General features: G+C 42.0%; 1 protein-coding gene across 13 annotated transcripts in view; it reads right to left on the bottom strand.

Moving 5' to 3' along the window:
- PHKB (phosphorylase kinase regulatory subunit beta) overlaps positions 1-21,695 on the bottom strand; it is a 130,370-nt gene that overhangs the window by 93,821 nt on the left and 14,854 nt on the right. For 4 of the 13 annotated variants that reach the window (XM_053270332.1, XM_053270334.1, XM_053270330.1 and 1 more), the window contains exons 3-6: positions 20,497-20,511; positions 16,595-16,684; positions 13,310-13,448; positions 2,515-2,614 (exon numbers count right to left, since the gene is read on the bottom strand). In XM_053270332.1, the coding sequence (XP_053126307.1) occupies positions 2,515-2,614; positions 13,310-13,448; positions 16,595-16,684; positions 20,497-20,511 (344 nt within the window). Of the gene's footprint in view, positions 1-2,514; positions 2,615-13,309; positions 13,449-16,594; positions 16,685-19,812; positions 19,980-20,122; positions 20,347-20,496; positions 20,512-21,695 lie in introns of all 13 variants that reach the window. The other 9 variants (XM_053270336.1, XM_053270337.1, XM_053270331.1 and 6 more) reach the window with 6 other exon arrangements.

Raw genomic sequence — 21,695 nt, 5'->3', positions numbered from 1 at the left:
AATGGGAAATCGGCTGCGCAAAGTTTATTTCATTTGACTTTATTTCCCAGGTGCAAGCCATGAGCATGCCTAAAGTAGAATTTTGAATTCTGGCTTTTTATACGGAGATATGTTTCTGTGGAGAAAATGTTTGTGCCCGCATCTGCTCCTGGATGAAGCACAACTAGAACAATGGATTTTTAAAAGGGTATTATACATGAAAATTCTTTCTGTTTTTTAACCCAACCGCAACAGACTTCCAGGAATGACCCTTCAGTAACAAGCTGCAATTTAATTGCATGTAAAGCAGAATCCATACACAAAATAATGGGGTGGGGGGGGGATTGTTCCGTTTGTGAAGCTCAAAACAGGATCCTCTTGAGAGAACAGGCTCATAAATAATCTTTCCTGAATTATCTCCATCAAAGATGGTTGCACAGCACCTTGTCAAGTCTATCCATTCAGAAAGGGGACAAATACTGTACTTAAAGGAGAACTTGTCACATTCAATTTTTCAAAGAGGATTAAAACAAAAACACAACCCCAAAAAGACATATCAGGTGGGTCATCCTTTAAATAGCATGGTTTGAATGAGTTCTAAAAGTTTCCTGCTGTGTGTGTGTAGTAGGGGTTTAATGAGGAGAAATCTGAAAAGTGAACAATGCCTTGATAAGAAAAGAGACCACTTAATGCGGTTTGTTAGCATATATGGATCTTAGACCACAAGATAACAGTTGCAGTTATGATCAGGGTGGCAGAAAAACTCTGCTTAACTCTAAGAACGGCTGAGCAATACAAGTTGTGCAATTTCCTTGTCTGGGTGTTTTTAAGATCTGAGTGGATTAACATTTCTCGAAGCCGGGGCACGCGGAGGTAGGCCGGGATCTAACAAAAGATCTCTGGGTGATTTGCAAGACACTGACAAGGTTGTCTGTCTCCAATAGCAAGTAACAATAGCAAGCACACAGTCTTCCTGCCATGGCTGGCCTTGTGCTAATCACTTCCTCTCTCAGCCTCTCTCTGTCTCACTGTTCCTTTCCTGCAAAATAAGAGCATGAATTGATTGGCTATGACCAGATCTTTGAGCATCTTCTCCTAGCTAGTGTTTAAAGTTTGGGACTGAAATCCCCAAATCTGTATGCATTCAAACCGGTACTAAATAAAATATAGATCTGTAATTGTTATCCCGTTTCCCAACCTGAGTTCCTGAAGCAGGTTACAATTTTAATGAAAAGCAATCAATACATGAAAACGCCCACCGCCATCTCTGATGGTGTAGCTGGCTGCAGGCAGAATGGCAGGAGGTGGGCACAGCTCTTGGAGGAGGGGAGAAGCCAGCACACCACTGGTCCCAGCATGGTCAATGAAGGAGGCCTAACTTTCTGACCTGTCCCTCTGTTGCAGTCAGGAGGAACGGCTGTAATGTCTTGTCCAGAAGTCAAGAATCGGCAAGGCAAGGTAATCAGTGTTCCAGCACCCTGGATAGCTCCCAGTGAACAACTTGCTCTGACAAAGGCCGGAGCTGAAACAAGGTCTTCAATACCTCCAGAGGCCAGGCAGGCTTCTCAGGCTTGGCCTCCCTGCCTGAATTTAAAGGGGTAATGTGAAAGTAGTTCACAGAGCCAGAGGGGAGTTAACAGACAACCAGTTGGGTGGAGCGAATGGAATTCAGTAGCAAGGATCAAGGGAAGGAGGAGAGCTGGTCTTGTGGCAGCAAGCATGACTTGTCCCCTTTGCTAAGCAGGGTCTACCCTGGTTTGCATTTGAATGGGAGACTACATGTGAGCACAGTAAGATATTCCCACCCAGGGGATGGGGCTGCTCTGGGAAGAGCATTTAAGGTTACAAGTTCCCTCCCTGGCAGCATCTCCAAGATAGGGCTGAGAGAGATTCCTGCCTGCAACCTTGGAGAAGCCACTGCCAGTCTGGATAGAAAATAATGAGCTCGATAGACCAATGGTCTGACTCAGTATATGGCAGCTTCCTATGTTCCTATGTAAGGAGGGCTTGAACAAAAAGAGTGGGAAATTTCTCAACTCCCTCTAGACACTCACAGCCCCTTCTGCTTCTGAGGGGGAATGGTGCCTAAAACATTCACATGCTCAGGCATGGGCTCAGGTAACACATGCGCACCAGAGATATACTGCAACATTTTCCTGTGCGTCCTTAGTTGCATTTTGTCGAGTGCTTCTCATGAGACAATCAACTAGCTGTGCATTTGCAACAACATTATTTAAACCAGTGTGATTCTGCCAATCGTGGGCTTGAAATTTGAAATGGGAAGAGTAATTAAAAGGCAGCGTTTACAAAATACATTCAGGAGTCGATTCACAGTGTCAAGCGCTTCTTCGCCGCCAGCTTTCAAACACGTTGGGCCCAGAGCCTGGAAAACGGACCTTCCTGAGCAGGCCACATTGTGGCATTCTCCTCGTTGCCCTTTTAATTTGATTCCCATTCGGTACATTTTTAATGCTTACAATTAACTTAATCCTTTAGAATTAAGTGCGTGCTTGTGTCCATACTGCAGTGTTTTACCTTATCAGCCTGCCGCATGTAGCAGTAGAGAATCCCTCGCATACATTTTATAGCAGAATGCTCCAGCTCATGGGTTCTTCCCTTGTCATCATCAATGCGCCTGGGTGAGAGAGATAACCCATGAAACAAATTGGAAATGCATTCAGAAGGAAGTTAAAAGGTACCAGCATCCTTTTCCCCCTGATAATTAAGTATTAAGAAGGTTTTATATGGCGGCACCAGCTCTATTCGATACACTCAGGCCCTATCGGCTTTGCCACAATAAAACCAACGGCTCCCGCAACCCTGCTCCTTTTTTAACAGCCAGATTCTATGAGGAAGGTGCATAACATGAAGTCAAATAAAGGTTGTCGGCAAACTTGGTACTCTAGAATCAATTTTATTTCTTGGTTTCCAATGATTTTAAACGCCACCCAAAAAAACAAATCTTTCTGTTTTGAAGAAACTGCACACAAATAATTTTGAACTATAAACTATAGGGAGAAATATCTCATTTGAGGAAATAACAGTGACACATTGATACATTCGCTGTGGTAATAATATCTAAGCTGAATTTACAGTGCAATCCTACGCATGTTTACTCAGAAGGAAGTCCCACTGTGTTTAATGGGACTTTTCTAGAGGTCTTTGATCGGACCAGAAGTTGACTGATCTCTGGCTTCTTTCCCCTTAGGTAATTTTATTTGCTGATTTTGTCTGAGTCTTATATTATTTGGCTGGGTTTTTATTAATGACTTAAATTGTTCTTAATTTTTTTTAAGTAGCTGCTTTGGGTACTTACAGGAATGTAAGAAGCTGCCTTATACCGCGTCAGACCCTTGATACATCTAACTAAGCATTGCCTACACTGGCTGGCAGGAGCTGAGACAACCAACCAGGTGGATGGAGCTAATGGAACTCAGTGGCAAGGACAGGGGTGGGGGAAAGAAGGGCTTGAACAAAAAGAGTGAGAAATTTCTCAGCTTGAAGAATACCCCTTCAAGATACTCACAACCCCTTCTGCTTCTGGAGCGGGAAATGGTGCCTAAAGCGTTCACCATGCTCAGGCACAGGCTTAGGTAACACATGCACCAGAGATATACTGCAATATTTTGTTGCAGGTCCATATTTGTAGATCTTGAATGTCAGGTTTGCTTTATTAAAAAAATGTAATAGTAAAAGACGATTTCTGAGCATTTTCAGTCACTACCAACATGGAAGTGGTCTATGGCTAGTGATGAGGACATCTAGATGCTCACATCAAGGCTTCTGCCAATACTTCTGGTTCAGACCTAAAGCACTGAAGCAAAAGCAGAGAAAGCTTCTAGGCAAACTCTGCTTTTCCCAGCAACGCACACATATACACAGACAAAGTAACCTTGCAAAGACATTTCCGCATCTGTCTTGCAGGGAGAAAGAATTAAAGCTTTAATGAAAGGAAGGTGCCAAAGATCCCTTCAACAGGTGTGAGTCACAGAATGCGAGAGGCATCCTGGCTACCTCTTATTTGCTGTTTTTGATGTGTTCCGTTACTGCATTTATTGCTAAGTGTTTTATAATATTTCCATAAAAGCCAAGCAATGAAATTAAACATATAAAGTCTAAAAGCCGACATTTCTGGCTTGTAATTAAATGAAACCCCTTTGGCAGTGCTCTGCTGGTTAAGAACATAATTTTGAGTTTTGATTTGCAGTTACCAAGGGTGCTTCAGACAAAGGGCTGTCATAAAAAAATGAATAGGAGAGAGGCTTTTAAAGGTGAGCAAGTTCAGCATGTGGTGGGGGGGGATACAGGTCTGAGGAATAGAACAGTTGCAAATGAATATTTCAAGCAAAGACACTGATAGAGCCATCCTGCTTTCAAAATAACAAAGGCCAATATTTAAGCTAAGAAGAAAACTAGCCTTCCCTGGCACAAGTTGTTCAGAGCAGAGATCATCTGCACTTGATGGGGGAAGGCTATGCATGAAAACGAAATTATAATTAGCTCTTCAAATGAAATTCTGGCAGAGCTGTGTTCCGGCAGTGTGTGTGTGTATGGGATTATCTCCAGTGCGATACTGACTGGAAGAAGAGAGTAAATTATTTAGCATTCCCATGTCATTTTCCTTCCCCCATAAATATATGAGTTAAACTAACACCACCTTCCTCTGTGTCATGCACCAGAAAAAGAATGCAGAATTTGGTCACCCCAGGGAAGCAATATTTTGAGCTAATAAACACTTGGAATTAGTCAGAAAAGAATCATTATTGCTCTTGGCACCAGATTCTAGTTGACCCCTTGGTGGGTGTAGGATGGTTTACTCCAGTCATGGCTGAACTGGAATCAGAATCTAGAATGTCCAGAAGTCCATTAAAGCACACCCTGATCTCCAACAGGTTATTTGGACAACCAAGGTATCTCCAGCTTCCGGGTGTCCCCCCGCCCCCTGCCAGAACAAGACATTACAGAAATCGGTACATGTGAATAAGAATGCAGAGCAAATGAGCACTTCGGAACTCATGGGTGCCTCTTATCTTACATTATTTATTAAATTCTAGACCACTTTTCTCCTGCAGTACTCAAGACACTACTTTTTTCAAATACCATCATTTCTGAGAAGCCTTTGGCACAACCCCCAAGTCCTTATACCCAAGTACTAAGTACATGAATCTGAAATAATTGCAGATTCTTCCGATGTTCAGCCATGCCTATATTTCTCTCCCATTCCACTGTTGACTCTCCACGTCGAATTACAAAATTGTAAGGCAGTGTGTGCCACAATTTCAGCTGGCACAGATGCTGGCGTGGGGAGAAACTTCAGCAGTACTCCTCTGAAATAGCGTGAAACTCTGCTACACAACACAAAGACTATTTCTTTTTTGTTAGGGGATTATTTTGTAGCCTGCCTTTCCACTCCAAGCACACCCAAAGTGGCTTACAACCAGAATGAAAACTCAAGAGCCAAACTCAAACTTGGGTAAGTTTCCTTCTCTGAGAGTTCAGGCTGTCAGGGGCTGAAAAATAATATGAGGGGTCAGATGCTAACCCCTGCTAACTTGGCAAGAGGCACCTTTTTAACGTGGTGATTCTCTTTTTTTGAGCAGGGGGGAGAGTAACTGGCCCTACTCACCCCCAGCACAGTACTTCCAGTGACTGTTGCTGGTGCCTATCTGATGTTTCTTTTTAGATTGTGAGCCCTTTGGGGACAGGGATCCACCTGATTTATTTATTATTTATCTATGTAAACTGCCCTGAGCCATTTTTTGGAAGGGCGGTATAGAAATTGAATGAATGAAATTGAATGAATGAAGATGACAATTGATTTGCTTTCTAACTGAGAGGGCTCTTATCCCTGTTTCTGTTTGCACTGAGGTCTGGCAATCATGCACTGACTTATTAGGACATCAGTTTTTGTCCCTTGCTAACTGAGCAAAAAGGCACCTTTTAAAAGTGGTGATTCTATATATTGAACAGGGGGAGAGCAACTGGCCTTATCCATCCCCGGCACAGCATCCTTCCAGTGGCTGTTGCTAGTATCTATCTTATGTTTCTTTTTTAGATTGTGAGCCCTTTGGGGACAGGGAGCCATTTTGTTTGTTTATTTATTTATTTATTTATATCTAGGTAAACCGCTTTGGGAACTGTTGGTTGAAAAGTGGCATATAAATATTCATCAGATTTGTATTTGGCTATCAGGTATGTGAGTGCTGGAAGAGCCCCTTGGGCAGTGTGATGGCTAGGGATGTCCTTCCTTATATTTGGTTTCTAGGGGTCTCCTTAGCAGAGCAGAAGCCGCTTCGGATATTTCAGGTCGGACAAGTCAGAGCATCTGCTTCCCTTCTGCAATGTGCAGATGTTGTCGTCGTACCCAGGCGTCATCCAAGTAGGTAATTTGAGGAGAGGCCCCTGGATAGATTGGTTTGCATTCCTGTACAGGATCTATAACGACACTATCTGAAACCTGAACCAGAGACTCCAAGCAATGCTGACCTTCTTGAAAGGGCGCAGGTCTTGGGAACAGCAGAGCTGGTCTATGGGAGGAGAGCTGGTCCTGTGGTTGCAAGCATCAATTGTCCCCCTTGGTAAGCAGGGTCTGCCCTGGTTTGCACTGGAATGGGAGACTACATATGAGCACTGTAAGATATTCCTCTTAGGTGATGGGGCTGCTCTGGGAAGAGCACCTGCATGCTTGCATGTGGAACGACCCAGGTTCCCTCCCTGGAATTTTCAAGATAGGGCTTTGTGCCTGTAACCTTGGAGAAGCTGCTGCCAGTCTGTGCAGACAATACTAAGCTAGATGGTCTGACTTGGTATAAGGCAGTTTCCTGTGTCCCTAAAGGGCACGTTGGACCCCCACTATAAGTCCTGACAGAACCGCTGGGAAACTGCCGTTTGAAATGACGTACAAAATACACGTACAGCAATAGAAAATGACCCCGGATAATTAAAAACTTTAAAAGGGAGAAGTGGGAGCAAGACCAAACTGGCATGCCGCTCTTTAATGATCAATATGGTATGAGTCTACCTTTTGAGCAGGAAGGTGCCCTTCACAAAGCATGAAGGTCAGACCCATCTTAAATGAGGAGATGGTGGGAGTTGGAAGAGGAAACTGCGCCCATAAAAATGATACTCGGAAGGGCACTGAATACGTAAGCTAGTATAAGAATACTTAATCTAGCTGCAGCTTCCAAAACCATATATGTTGATTTCAAACACTGAATGTAAAATGGAAATTTAAACAACATCCGATCGATGATCATCTATATTATATTATTCAAAAGAACATTTGAGGGTCAATGTCTAAAGGCTGAACACACTCTACATTGGGGTGGCGGGGAGTTTTCTTTAATTATGAATTAGAGTGTGTCTACCAAAGGTAACATGTGTGCTACTAGATGAAAAAAACAACCAGCGTGTTTCAGATTTTTGCAAAAAAAAAACCCAAAGAAAAACAGATTACAAAAAATTCACCTAGATCCAAATAAACTTTATGTCCTTAAAGATCTTAAATCCTTCAAAATGAAATCCCCAAATGTAGTCAGAATTACATAGATTAGTATTGCATAAATAAAACTGCCTAAATGTTTTTTTTAATTTCTTTATGTTTCTTTTATTTTCAACTTGTTGAAAATAAAACTTAAATTGTTTGGGGGTATTTTAATTGGCTTTAAAGGATTTTGAATTGCTTTTAAATTGTTTTTATATTGTTTTAAGTAGTGTGTTTTAGATGGTGTTTGTTTTCTGTCTTTTCAAACTTGTGAAACAACAAAAATTAGCAACCTTACTGGAGAGTCAGGAACACAGAAGTGTTAAAAGCGATATAAGACGACAAAAATGTCAGTAAAGGTACATGTAGCAGGATTCAAATCCCCAGGGATAACTTGCAAATCCAAACAAGGAACCATCAACTGCCGTCTCTAAAAGCACACTGGCATTCAGGACTTAAGACCCATTTAAAACCTTGCTGATTTGCTCCAGAAATCTATAAACCCTTCAGTCAGAGGAAACAAAGCACTGCAGAACATTCTGCAAAAGGAAAAGCTCTAAAAGGCCACTATGGGATACACAGGAATTATCACAGCTGTATGTGTGGATGCACTGCACAGGGCTTGGAGTGATTTAATCATGGGTATTTTACTTCTAGCATGCTCCCATGCATTCACACAGACATCTGCACCTGTGATCATAGCCTCAGGGCTGGGGATGATGAGAGTTGTAGTCCAACAACATCTGGGGACCCAAGTTCAACAACCCCTGACTTAGTGCTGCTACACAAACAAAGCTGCAGTTCTACGACGAATAATAATAATATTTATATACCACTTTTCAACCAACGTTCTTTTTGGTTTACATGGGAAAATAAATAATACATAAATAAGATGGTCCCCAGCCACCTAATGGTGCGGCAGGGAAGTAACTTGCCTAAGGAGCAAGAGGTTGCTGGCTTGAATCCCCGCTGGTGGAAACACCTATATTGGGCAGCAGCAATATAGGAAGATGCATCATCTCATACTGTGTGGGAGATGGCAATGGTAAACCCCTCCTGTATTCGACCAAAGACAACCACAGGGCTCTGTGGGCACCAGGAGCTGACACCGACTCGACAGCACAACTTTACCTTTAAGATGCTCCCCTGTCCCCAAAGGGCTCACAATCTAAAAAGAAACATAAGGCAGATACCTGCAACAGCCACTGGAGGGATGCTGTGCTGGGGTTAGATAGGGTCAGTTGCTCTCGCCCTGCTCTCCCCAGTATCCAAAGCCTCCCTGGAGTTGACTGATGCTGTGAAGGAGTCAGATCATCAATCAGCAGGCAAACACCTTTTCCTGATGTTGGGCTTGGCTGGGAGTCTCTTGCAGTTGTTCTCAGCCTTTGGATCCACAGAATGAAACTAAGGTGTGCTTCAGTTCCTCCTATCCCACTCTCCCAAGGGGGACCTTCCCAGCCTGTACTCCGTTTCGTCTACCCCGCCCTCAAGCTTAGAATTCACTGATCCAATCACTCGTAGCCACAGTAGTATAGCGATTGGCTAGAGTTCCAACATGGAACTCCAACGCAAGGTTCAACCCCAAGTGGCTCCAGAGGTATACAAAGGGAAGAACCAATGGCTTGGTTCCTTCTCATGCGAATGTCACAGGGCGACATTTTTGTGGGAAAGAACTATGACATTGGTCCTGCCAACATGGTTTTGCTCTCTTGGAGAAGCATGGGCACACCCCATGGGGAAGAGGCTTCCACACCACCACAGTTAAATGTGAATCAGGTTTCAGAATTGCTGACAAGGAAACCAAATGACCGAATATGTCAGAGACATAGGAAAACCACGTTGGAGCCATAGCACATCTCCATTACAGAACATGCATCCCATTTATTTAACCTCGATATCATGCTCCAAACACCTAGGGGTAGTAAACCGCTTTGGGGACTTTTGTTGAAAAGCAGTATATAAATATTCGTCATATTTGTATTCGCAGTCTGCTTTTAATTAGAATCACGTTAAAATCCTTTCAGTTTTATAGGTGAAAAGTATTTATCAAGCAGTGATGCACTCTGAAACTACTTCAGATTTTAAAGTATTCTCACCAGTTACTATGGTAACACCACCCTGTAATGAATCCTTCTATAGTTGCAATTGCTCATCATTTATAATTTAGACAGCTTCATCACATTTAATTATGCAATGTACTAAAGTATCATTCATTAATTATTTCTCATTTATTTCTGATTTTCTTTTGATATGTTCATCTCTCTTTTTTGAACTTGAAGTTTATTCATTTGTGTCAGTTTACCATTAACTTCCCAGTTCTAGAGCAAGGGGACCACTTATTTTATCCAGTGAGCCAAATCACAGCAAACAACTTTCATCCATGTACAATCAACACAGCCATTTTTATTCATTTCTTTTTTCCACAGGCAGCTTAATTAAAACTAAGAATGAGCCATTCTTTGCTATGAGCCACACCACCCATTGAGGTCATCAGGAGAGGTTCGTCTGCAGTTGCCACCAGCGAATCTGGTGGCTACTCAGGGGCAGATCTTCTCCGTTGCTGCCCCTGGGCTTTGGAATGCACTCCCTGCTGAAATAAGAGCCTCCCCATCTCTGGCAACTTTTAAAAAGGCAGTCAAGTCTGTCTTGGGGTGGTTAAAAACAACATAAAACAAATTAAAAATGAAAACCTTAAAACAATTTAAAACCTGAGTCAAATTAAAAAGCTTGGGTGAAAAAAAGGAGCCTGTAGAGAATTTTTTTAAGTTGCCAGAGATGGGGAGGCTCTTATTTCAGCAGGGAGCACATTCCAGGGTCTTGGGAGCACAACAGAGAAGGACCATCCCTGTGTAGCCGTACCAGACAAGCTGGTGGCAACTGCAGACAGACCTCTCCAAATGATCTCAGTGGGCGCTGGGACAAATGGTGAAGAATATTTTTTCTTAAATACCCAGGGCTTAAGCTGGGTAAGATATCCTTTAGTGGATGGCGTAGCTCAGTGGAAGAAGAAGGTCCCAGGTTCAATCCCTGGCATCTCCAGGAAGCGCTGGGAAAGACCCCTGCCTGAAACCTTGGACTTCAGTGTCAGCACAGACCCTACTGAGCTAGATGGACCAAATGGTCTAACTCAAGATGAGGCAGTTTCCTGTGTTCCTAATGTAAGTTTGCCCTTTGATCATTAGATGTCCAGCACAGCACTAGACAAAAGGCAACCTAAGAATAGAAGCAGTCCCAAGATCCAAGAAAGTGGACCTGTCACATCTCTTAAGACTGCCCGAGTCAGATTCTTTTAAGCAGAAGATAATCACCTAGATGGAAGAAAACTGCAGAATCAATTCTGTTTTGTAGGTTTAAAGTTCACTTCCCCCCATTGTAATAATTCTTGGAGCTATAAATCTCAGCATGCAATAAAAGCCATCCTGAGCCCATTTACTCCCTATAATAGAAGACGGAGGGGTGGGGGGTGGGGTCCTGCACACATGACATAAAAGGTTCTTTTATGGGTTGTGTTATTGTAGGACTAAATTACCCCCAGATTTTTCATTTCCGTGACACCCCCTGAATCAGACTCCCTCCAACTCCGGCTGCTACCACTCAATGTCTTTCCTGAAGCCCCTTGCTTTCAATACACAGCTTTAAGCATTCCATTCACTCCAAATGCAACTGTTCTTTGAGTATTATTAGCTATCCTATCCTTTTCTAACGCGACATTTTAATCACATGCTCCATCAAAAAATCTGATGGGGTGAAAACGTAAGCTAGGGTGAAGATTTTTTTTAAAGTTAGCATGAGGAAATGGCGCACAACCCACTCTTGTTCCTAAAGAAGAAGGGCCCATGGTTGGAGATGTCTAAGGTTTGCACAGGAATGCAAGAGCAGCTGTGCTGGACTAGGCCAGGGGTGCCCTACAGCAGGGCTTGACATGCCCAGAGAGCCACGGCACCTAGAAATTTAATCATGGTGCCTAGACCAAGATACTGAGAGGTGCAGTTATTAATGAAAACTTTATTTGTCCCAGGCAGCTCTGTTTCTGTTCTAAATAGGTTATCCATAAAGGGGATAAAGTGGAGCCCGTCTACCCTCCCCAACAATGTCCATCACTAAGTGTGGTAATTTTGTCAAGTCCATTGTCTGGCTACTAAACTTTGGGGCTGGTTTATCGATCCAAAGAAAATCTGTCAAGGCCTGAGCCGCACTGAACAACCAACAGTGGCCAACCAATTGCTTCCAGGAATCCCTCCACCCGGGCATGAAGAAAAAAGTCCTCTTCTGCTGTTGCCTGCTCTACGTGCAGCAACTAGTATCCAGTGTCACACTGCCTCTGAACAACTCTTGATAGGAATGTGAAGGTTCCTATCAAGCTATCATGGCAGATGCCACTGACCTATCCTCTACGAATTTGTATAATCCCCCTATAAAGCCATCGAAATCAGAAGCCATCACCACTATACATAGTGGACCCCCTACAAGCTAAATGAGCATTGAACAGTCACATCCTCCAAGGATAAGTGCCTGGAAGGAGGAGACAAGGTGGTTACAGCAGCTGTTGGAAGTCCCCGGAGACAAGAAAGAACTGTAGAAAAGCAAAGTTCACGTGCTAAGTGATCAAAGAGACACCTTTTAAAAGGGGTGATTTTATTCAGCCCTCATACTGGCCAACAGCTGGATGTGAACCTTGTTTTAGATGGGGTGGCGCTGCCCCCAAAGGAGCTTGTAAGTGACTTGGGGGTCCTTTTGAATTCGCACCTCCTGCTTGAACAGCAGGTGGAGGCTGCAGCCAGAAGTACCTTTGCAAAGCCACGTCTGATTCGTCAATTACGCCCTCACCTTGATCGGCAAGCATTAATGACAGTGACCCATGCCCTTGTTATCTCCCGCCTAGATTATTGTAACGCCCTCTATCTAGGGTTACCTTTGAGGACGATCAGTTACCTTTGAGGACAACGGGTCCAGAATGCAGTGGTTCGTTTACTTATGGGTGCCAGAAAATATGACAGGGTAACACCTCTCCTGCAGTCATTGCACTGGTTGCCTATTCACTACTGAGTTCAATTTAAGGTCCTGGTTTTGACCTTCAAAGCCTTGTGGGTTTTGGCACCTACAGACCCGCCTCTCCCATCCAGTTACATCCCATCCGGTCAGATCTGGTCAGATGGCCCTTTTGTCGGTCCCCGATTTCCGAGAAGTTTGGGGAGCTAGAACCTGTGAAAGGGCCTTCTTGGTTGCTGCCCCACTTCTCTGGAATTCCCTTCCCCTGCAGATTCGTTTAGCTCCTTCTTTGTCGATTTTTAAATCTTTATTGAAGACTTTTCTTTTTCGCCAGGCTTTTACCCTGTAGTTTATCTATACTCCCCCTGCCCCCGTTAGTTACTTTAGTTTTATTTAGAATGTAATTTTAATACTGTCTTGTTTTGCATGTTTTTGTACACCGCCCAGAGTCTGTGGAGTGGGCGGTATATCAAATGTTTTAAACAAACAAACAAATAAATAAAGCATTACGACTACCATGGGAATCTAATTCTGTCCACAAACAAAGAAGATACCTGGACACAGGCAAGCAAAGCAAAGCAACCACACAAACACACACACATACACATACACATACACATACACACATACACACACACACACCCTGTATCTCACAAACAGTTATTTGCCTGGTCTCCTGTTGGAAAGAAAAATTATCTTCAGGCAGCTAGGCAAGGAAGTTTTACAAGTAACTGTGGGACCCCTCCCTTAGACCACACACATCTAATGCAGGAAGACTGGCTTATAAACATTTGTGTTGTTTAATTAAGTATATTTAGTGTGATGTGCCACACAAGCAAGAAACAACGGGCAATTTACCTGTACGCAAGTGCCAATGACCACGCACATGCAGCACAGTACAGACTGTCGTGCACTTTTGCCCTTTGGTTTTCCCCAAATGTTTTGGTAGGAAAGAGACCGGTGGTTGGACTTTGGAAAAGTAACACTGTTGCTTTGACTGCAAGAGAAAACAAACAAGTATTATGTCAGTTCCTCTACCGTCTTAACAGAAGGAAGAGCCAATGATAAAACAAGAAATTAAATCATCAAAAAAAAATTGCACATCTAAGGTTTAACAAGTTTTACATGATGGTTCTCTCTCTCTCTCTCTCTCTCTCTCTCTCTCTCTCTCTCTCTCTCTCTCTCTGTGCCTGTGGCAGAAATCACTATTCTTGGCATTGTCTGTAACCTGTATTGTTTCTAGGTTTAGTGCACACTACAAACAGTCATTCATCATAGCTTCCCCTCAAGAAAGCCTGGGGACAGTAGTTCAACAAGAGGCCTAGGAATCTGTATCACAGAATTGTCACTACCTGAACAAAACTACAACCCAGTTCCTTTGAAACTATGAGTAGATACAAACACCACATGGTAGTTTATCTGTGCGACTTGGGAAAGGATGGTACAGAGGCCCAGTTCAGACTATCATCTATGCTTTAGATATTGTGAGTGAGCACAATGAGCTTCAGACTATCTCCTCCTCCTTCTCCATAAGCAAGTGGAGAAGACTGAGAGCTTCCACTTTCAGTTTAGAATAAGTCACATTTTTGTGTTATGTCAGAACTCAGGAAACTGTGGTTTATTGTAACAGTGGTTAATTCACAAACCAGGAACTGAAGCTGTCTGATCCTGGTTTGCTTGAACTAACCACAGATAAAATAAAAGTGCCCGGAGTGGAGAAAAGTGTAGCTTAGTCTAACTGATTACGCTGTGGGGCATATTTCTGAGTAAAAATGCATAGGAGGGCGTTGTAAGGCAGTTTCCAGAGAGAATGCCGCTGCCCACCACCTTGGAGAAGAGTGAACAAACAAAAGAACAAGGCTTCTGCAGTTGTTGTAGGTTATTTGCACAACTGCACAACAATTGGTCTAAACTGAAAGTGGCAGCGATCAAGACTTTTTACCTCCCGTGCAAAGGAGGATAGGGAAGAAGAGTGGCAAATCCAAGGCCAGCCATTCACATTCATTTAAATCATGGTTGAGATTATGGTCTGAACAGGGCCAGATAATCTATACAGATGATAATGCTACAAGGTTGGGGGTGGGGTGTCTCTCACTTTGAGATAGCTTGCTCATGTGCAACATCCTGAGAAGTGGGGAGGAGAATTTAACCACTCAGCAGATACAGATGTGTGATACCAAAATGGTAACCTATAACCATTCAATACAATGTTTCCAATACAAGTGGCCTTATAGCCTTTGCTCCATAAAAATCTTCCCAATATCTTCACTTGCTTAATTGGTTTGCAGATAATTAAGTTAATGAACAATATCTGGAACACTCTCAATGCCTAAGACCACTGTATATGGAAATACTGAAGGAATGATTTTCCTAATGTAAATGACTTATGATTCAACTGTGGTTTCTGGCAAAATTAATTATTTTTTCTTTGTGGGAAGTTTTCAGTCCCATTGCACTTTACAGGAAAATTGTATTCAATATTTATATAAAATGATGGCTAGCAATTAGAACTAGCAATTTAAGTTATTCTGGGGAAATTCTATCCATGGTATTTTAATTTAATCTCACCCAGAAGTTCTAGGAACAAACTCATATAGAAGGTAATTTTCAAACTTCTGTAATGCTACCGGAAAAAATGAATGGGATATATTGAATGCAACACATTACAACCGGACTCAATTCTTGCTCAGTGAAAGGAAGTACCTTTTTTGAACATGGCAATTCTCAGTCTGTCATATGAACTTAATCATTATGGCTTGGATCCAAAAGAGCTTCTTAGTCTCTAAGAAGCCCCCAATTTCTCCTCATTCCCCTCTCTAACTGCAGTTGCTCGTATCACATCCCATAGTTTCAGAGAGGCATTCTGACACTCCGGTAGTGTGGTCCCCTAACCTTTTGTACTGGACCTCCCAGCTACTGTGCTTAAAGGGCTACGGGGGATGAAATTAGGGGGAGAGGGGATATGAAATTAGGGGGAGAGGGGATGGGACTTGTGCATCTCACTAAGGGAGCCCCATACCTTTTCTTTTACAATCCAAGCACTACCTTCAGGAATGCCTTTTTGTGAGGGGTTGAAAAGGCTCCCTGTGGCTTCTGGATCACCAATAACATCATCCCAACTGATATCCTCACCCCTCCCCTCTCAGGCTAAGATGCCACACATCAAAGGAACTAGCTAGGCTTGAAAGAGCAGCAAATATAAATAAATAATGGGGGTCGTTAGCCAGGAAAGGCTGTGGACATACTAATCACCCCAGCTTGGCAAAACAAGTGGTATTGGCACAACCAAATAAAGAGACTGCTAACCACTGGAGAAAACAGCATGATAATATACCAGACACCCTCTGCTATGATCATTGTTTTTCTTCACTCTCCTTGTTCTGGTTGCAGTTGAATGACTACAGTCTAATATGCATATTGGAGTCAAAACCAATAGCTTAGGTTTTAAGATATGACTTTCTTTTATTTGAACTGTGTCAGCAGTGCCTTCTAAAAGTCAATGCAATTTCCTAGAATTATACCCTAGAGTGAGCTGTCAGCATAATTCTCCATTTTGGATACAAAGGAGAGACTGGTGATGGATGGCAAAGCACAGCATGGTTGGTGACTGCCAAATGTTAGAATTAAACTCAACAGTCACCTACTCCAATGAGGAGATAAAACAACTCTACAAAAGGCGGACAGCTGAAACACATGTAGGAACACCTGTTTAGAGATGACATTTCACCTGTGGTGAGGGTCCTTCAGCTGCCCTGGCATTATTGGAGTTTGTCACTTAATAATTAAGGTCAAGGCTCCAGTGGTGAATCATTGCTTGAAAGCATCACACATTTAAGCAGGCCATATGGCCCACAGCTGGCTGCTTGTTTACTTATTTAAAAAGATAACACAATAAATAACTACCTGTCCCTGAATACCACAATGTCTACCCCTTTAAAAATAATCCAGTCTATATATGAAAATATTTCAATGAACATTGCTTTGTAACAAACAGCTGAACTTTTCAGGATTCCAATTATATCATATTATAAGAAAATACATTTTCAACACACTCATGAAAAGATGATGAGAAGGGACAAAATTCAGTTTCCCAACTGTTTAATAATGAATATAATGACAAAAAAGGCCTCTTGTTTAACTTACCTATTCGATAGTAGCGATCCAACTTTTCCCATAGACTCTCTCCATCTGGCCTTGGAAGATTAATGCTTTTAAGGGGTTCATACACGGAGCCTACAGGAAGAGTTGCCAAGTCTTAATTATAACAGCAATGGCCTGAGATCAGAACTGCAGCTCTCATACAGACATTGTCAAGAAAGCTCTTTTATCAAAGCTTGGGCTTCACTCATTCAAGAGATAGCAAAATACTGAAGATATTTTCTTTTTTTCAGAAAGCTGAAATCAGTTACACAAGCAACCCCATACACTCCAATTATGAAAAGCATTTGAAAACAGAAAGTTTACGTCTAACTTGCAACCATTTACGGTAAGTCTTCTGCATCAGAAAAGCCAGTACTCTAGCTAAAAGCAAATCAAGTCACATAGAAAGAGAATGGAAGGGTGTGTGGGACTTCTCCCTTTTCACATTTGAACCAGCCTTGGACTACAGGAGAGCAGATTTGCAGTGGTAGCAACTACCAGTTCCTTGGTAGACACCAACACATAAAGGATTCTCTGTATATACATACGTTTGAAACCACTGATTTATACCATAAACAACAAAAATAGTCTTGTGGTAGCTTAGGCAGATTTATTGTGGCATAAATTATTGTGGACTAGAGCGCACTTGGTCACATGCATGAAGTGTTATCCTCAGCTGACAGAGATATACATGGGTGGGTGTGTATGTATATAAAATCTGCCAAGTGAGGGTAACATCTGAGGTACCACAAGACTCTTTCTTGGGTTTACTGCAACAGACTAACATAGCTGGTCCTCTGGAATTTGATTTATAGCATATTCCCTCTTCAAAGTTCTACCCTATGAATCTTGTTACAGCTATTTTTATGTCTCTTGCTCTTATATCTCAGCAAAAATATGTTTTGCTCATGTCACCAGTTTTTCTGTCAATGCTTTTTCTTAAATAAAAAATAGTCATATAAAATGCAACCAAGTTCCTTTTAAAAAAAATCGATCTCCACTTCTATTTGCCAGCATAGATTCGTTAAAATTGCAGTGCTTGAGGTCAAGAGAACAGGTGGCATACAGTATTGCATTTATTTAACATGTTGACTGGAGTGGAAAAGAGAGAAAGAGAGAAGTCCACTAATATATATTTTTTAAAAATCACTGACACACTTAGAAAACTGGCCAGTACTTTGCATACTGATAAGCCCTGCTGTATTTTTAAAATACTGATTAATTCTAATTAAAAAGAACCATAAAGCCAGTTTATGCAGTCGACAACATCTATAAAGCACAGTCCTGAATACTAACAGAGAAAGGTCTGCCACACAAAAGCCACAGATAGGACTATAATACTGTTTCAGGGAATGAATCTGTAATTTTGAACATCTCAGTCTAACAAACCAAAGGGACAATTGCTGTTGCTACTCCTACAACAACAATTACAGTGAATATTTATATATTGCTTTTCAACAAAGGTTCTCAAAGCAGTTTACACAGAAAAATAATAATCTTAAAAAGATGGTTCCCTGCCCCCAAAAGAGTTCACAATATTAAAGCAACATTCCTAGCCATCCCTAAGGGAAGTTTTGTCAATTCGTCATATACCCTAGCTGCAGAAATCAAATCAGATAGTACTTATTACATATGAAATGGAATTGGGAACTGAAGTCACTTGGATAGTCAAGGTTATACTTGAGTCAAAATTAGATGAAGCTAATTCTGCATCAACGGGGCATAGTGGAAATCAGCCCTGGACTCTCAAGTCTTTGATGTATCTAATTTGATGATTCCATGCTGTTTCCTCCACTTGCAAAGAAAATTGCATCCTTTTAACTTGAAGCATCACCTTCCATTTTCCATGTCTTCTTTTATAGCGACTTGTGGATGCAAACAGGTAGTGAGAGAAGCCATTGTATTACTTTATGAAAATCTGTTTGCCATGTTCAACCCTTCACCACATAGGTTGGTGAATGCGGGGTGCTTCACATGCTGCAGATTCCCACTTAGAAAGGGCTTTGACATAGGATGCATGTTCAACCCTTCACCACATAGGTTGGTGAATGCGGGGTGCTTCACATGCTGCAGATTCCCACTTAGAAAGGGCTTTGACATAGGATGCACCATGAAACTGGCACTTAAACTATCACATGGTGATTTAAATTCCATCTTTGGGGAGCTTGTAGTAAGCATGTTTTTCTTGCTGGGGGTCTGCATCTTTAAATCTTTATTTTTCTCCTCCTGGACAATGTATGCCCCAATTGATCTGAAGAGGATTCAGACTAATATGCAAGGGCTGAATCTCTCTGGCTGTAAACTTTTGTTTTCACTGTACAGGTGAACCCCATTGCTTGCAGGGAGTCCGTTCTCCACTACAACCAGGGATAATGGAGCCGCGGATAATGAGTCATTGAGTCAATGGGACTCAGGGTGTTAGGTTTCTGGAGGCTCCGAAAGTGGCGACAAAGGGCCCTAAGAACTACCCTACCGCACTCCACGGGTCACCAGGTATCCAGCAATGCCCCCTAAAAGTCCCCAATCCAGCGTTTTTGCATGAAAATAGCAGTTTTCTTAAAAAGATTTAAAACAAATGAGCCACAAAATGACTCCTCTCCTCAAAATGGCCAGAAATGACCTCGGAGGTCACTTCCGGCCACTCTGAACCAGCAGGATGCACGAAATTAACTCTTTGTTAACCTCCCCCCCCCGCTACATATGCCAAGGTCAGATGTCAACCCAACCGCAGATGTCAGATCAGCGAAGGGCGAGGTTTGCCTGTATATGTGCTCAAAGGCCTAATGGAATTGGGCGACTTTCAGAAACAAAATGGCATAAATTAATATTCCTTGAAAGAAAAGGGACAGGTGGGTAAGATATGGAAATATTATCTCAATTATCTATTCTCACCTCTATCCTTATCTATTTAAGATAGAGACCTAGGTAGGGGCTGCCTGCTATCTATAAAAACCCATCCGTGCCTCATTCTTCCTTCTGTTTTGCCATCTGCATGCATCATCTCCACAATATAGGGAATTATGATAGGGTTAATCTTCTGCAAGAATATATTTTCTAGCTCAAATGTAACTCAAGCAGGAACAGAGACATGAGTTGCATCTCACTGTAATACCGATGCTTTAAAATGCAAGAGCAGCTTTGGAAAGAAGCTGCACTAATTAGTTTCTTCCCAGGTTTAAGAAGTCCATTAAGTACCTATAATGAATCTCAAATTAACTTACTTTCGGCAAACCTGTTACCTCTTGCCATTTTGCTGTAAGGAATCAATTGTTACTGTACAAGCTTCAATAACGTATCAATGAAAACATGGATTAAATTAACTCTCTGTGCCCCTCAGAACACTCTCAAAGCAGGCTGCAAAAGTGGATAAACATGGGTGAAATGTCCTCTGTTAAAGAAAAATCAAAAGCAATTTTGGTACTGAGCTCATAAACTGGCCTGTCCCAAACTTGTTCTAGAATCTCCTCATTTTTAAACTAACATGTAATGCCTGTTTCCCTAGTTTATGATTTGGAAAATTGTGATGCTTACAATGCTTTGCAAGGAAATCTTTATTGAGACACATTTATGAAATTGCAGAGATAGCTGTGGATGCCCATTGCAAATTTTCAGTTAATGCCATCAAGATAAGAACACCAAAGTCAATCAGGATAATGTCTGTCGTTCATGGAAGGGATAAAATAAAAACAATAGTTTTTATTCAACAATGCTTTTTTTTTTTTAAAGTAATGGGACCACAAAGGCACAAATTCAACCTGAAACACAAAATAGAGAAAAGACCTGTTTCAAAGAATGACATTGGAAAATATCCTAATAAGCATACCTAAAGGGAAAAGGGGAAAAATGCATGATGCATTTGAATAGATCACAGAAAGACAGGTTGGTATTGCAAAAGCTATACTTACTAGGAAATCTGCCCTCTGCCGCCATCAAATAAAAAATATTTGTTGTTACAATCAAAACACTACTCCTTTCATTTATTTTGTAGTAAATATTCATACAGCCAAAACAAACTTAGGTGTCTTCATTAAATATTTCCAGTTCCTGAACTTCACAAAACACCCATGCACAATTTGCTCTAATCCCCTATAGGACCTCATGGCAGATGTTGGGAATTGTGAGGATATCTATACTGGGCTGAAGAAGGAGTCATATCAGCAAATATAGCCAAGAGCCAAATAGCACAATTTCAGATACGGGTGCTGCAAACTCGTTAGGTGGCAACTCGGGACCAGGCTTTGGAACCCATTCCTTGCTGAAATAAGAGCATCTCCATCTCTGTTTGCTTGTAGGAGGACCCTGAAGGCATACCTGTTTTCCCAGGCCTTCAACTGAGATTGTATTTCAAAATTTTAATGTGTTTTTAATGTATTTTTATCTATAATTTTTATCTTTTTATGAATTTTAAATGTGTTATATTGTATGTTTTAATTCTGTAAACCGCCTAGAGATTTTTATACTAGGCAGTATATGAATTAATTAAATAAATAATAAATAAATAAATAAATAAATACGGCTCCTCAATTTGTACTCAGTGTAAGCTTGCCCTGTTCACTCAGTTCAAAGTCTTGTTCGTGTGAACTAGGGAGAAGAGACAGAAGAACAGATTTCATGATGAAGCTTCACGGGTTTATATTGGTTCTGGTGTCAGCACATGTTACCCTGGAGAGCTGTTGGAGCCTGAGCAGCCACCACTTATATCAATACTGGCCCTTCTCCAGAAGAGGTGAGCCCAGCCAGCGGTCCGATGTTGAGTGAGCTCCCGCTGGGATGGGGCCGAAGCTCAGTGGCAGAGCCCCTTCTTTGCAGGCAGAAGGTCCCCGGTTCACCCTCTGACAGCATCTCCAGGCAGGGCTGGGAGAGACCTTATCTGAAAGCTTGGAGAGCCACTGCCAGTCAGTGCAGACAATCCTGAGCTAGATGGACCAAGGGTCTGGCTCGGTAGAAAGCGGCTTCCTATACTCCTCTCCTTACCGTAATGGTGGGAGCGGAGGCAGATGCAGGAGAGAAAGACGAAAGTGCTGTCCATTGCCATACCTACTACCAAGCTCAGGGGATGGGTCCCTTCTGGAGGGCACCGTGCTGATGGCCCTCTTTTCAAACC

The sequence above is a fragment of the Hemicordylus capensis genome, chromosome 9, assembly GCF_027244095.1.
Source record: "Hemicordylus capensis ecotype Gifberg chromosome 9, rHemCap1.1.pri, whole genome shotgun sequence".
NCBI lineage: Eukaryota > Metazoa > Chordata > Lepidosauria > Squamata > Cordylidae > Hemicordylus > Hemicordylus capensis.
The sequence above is the reverse complement of the archived record's forward strand: the minus strand, read 5'-3'. Positions and strand labels throughout refer to the sequence as shown.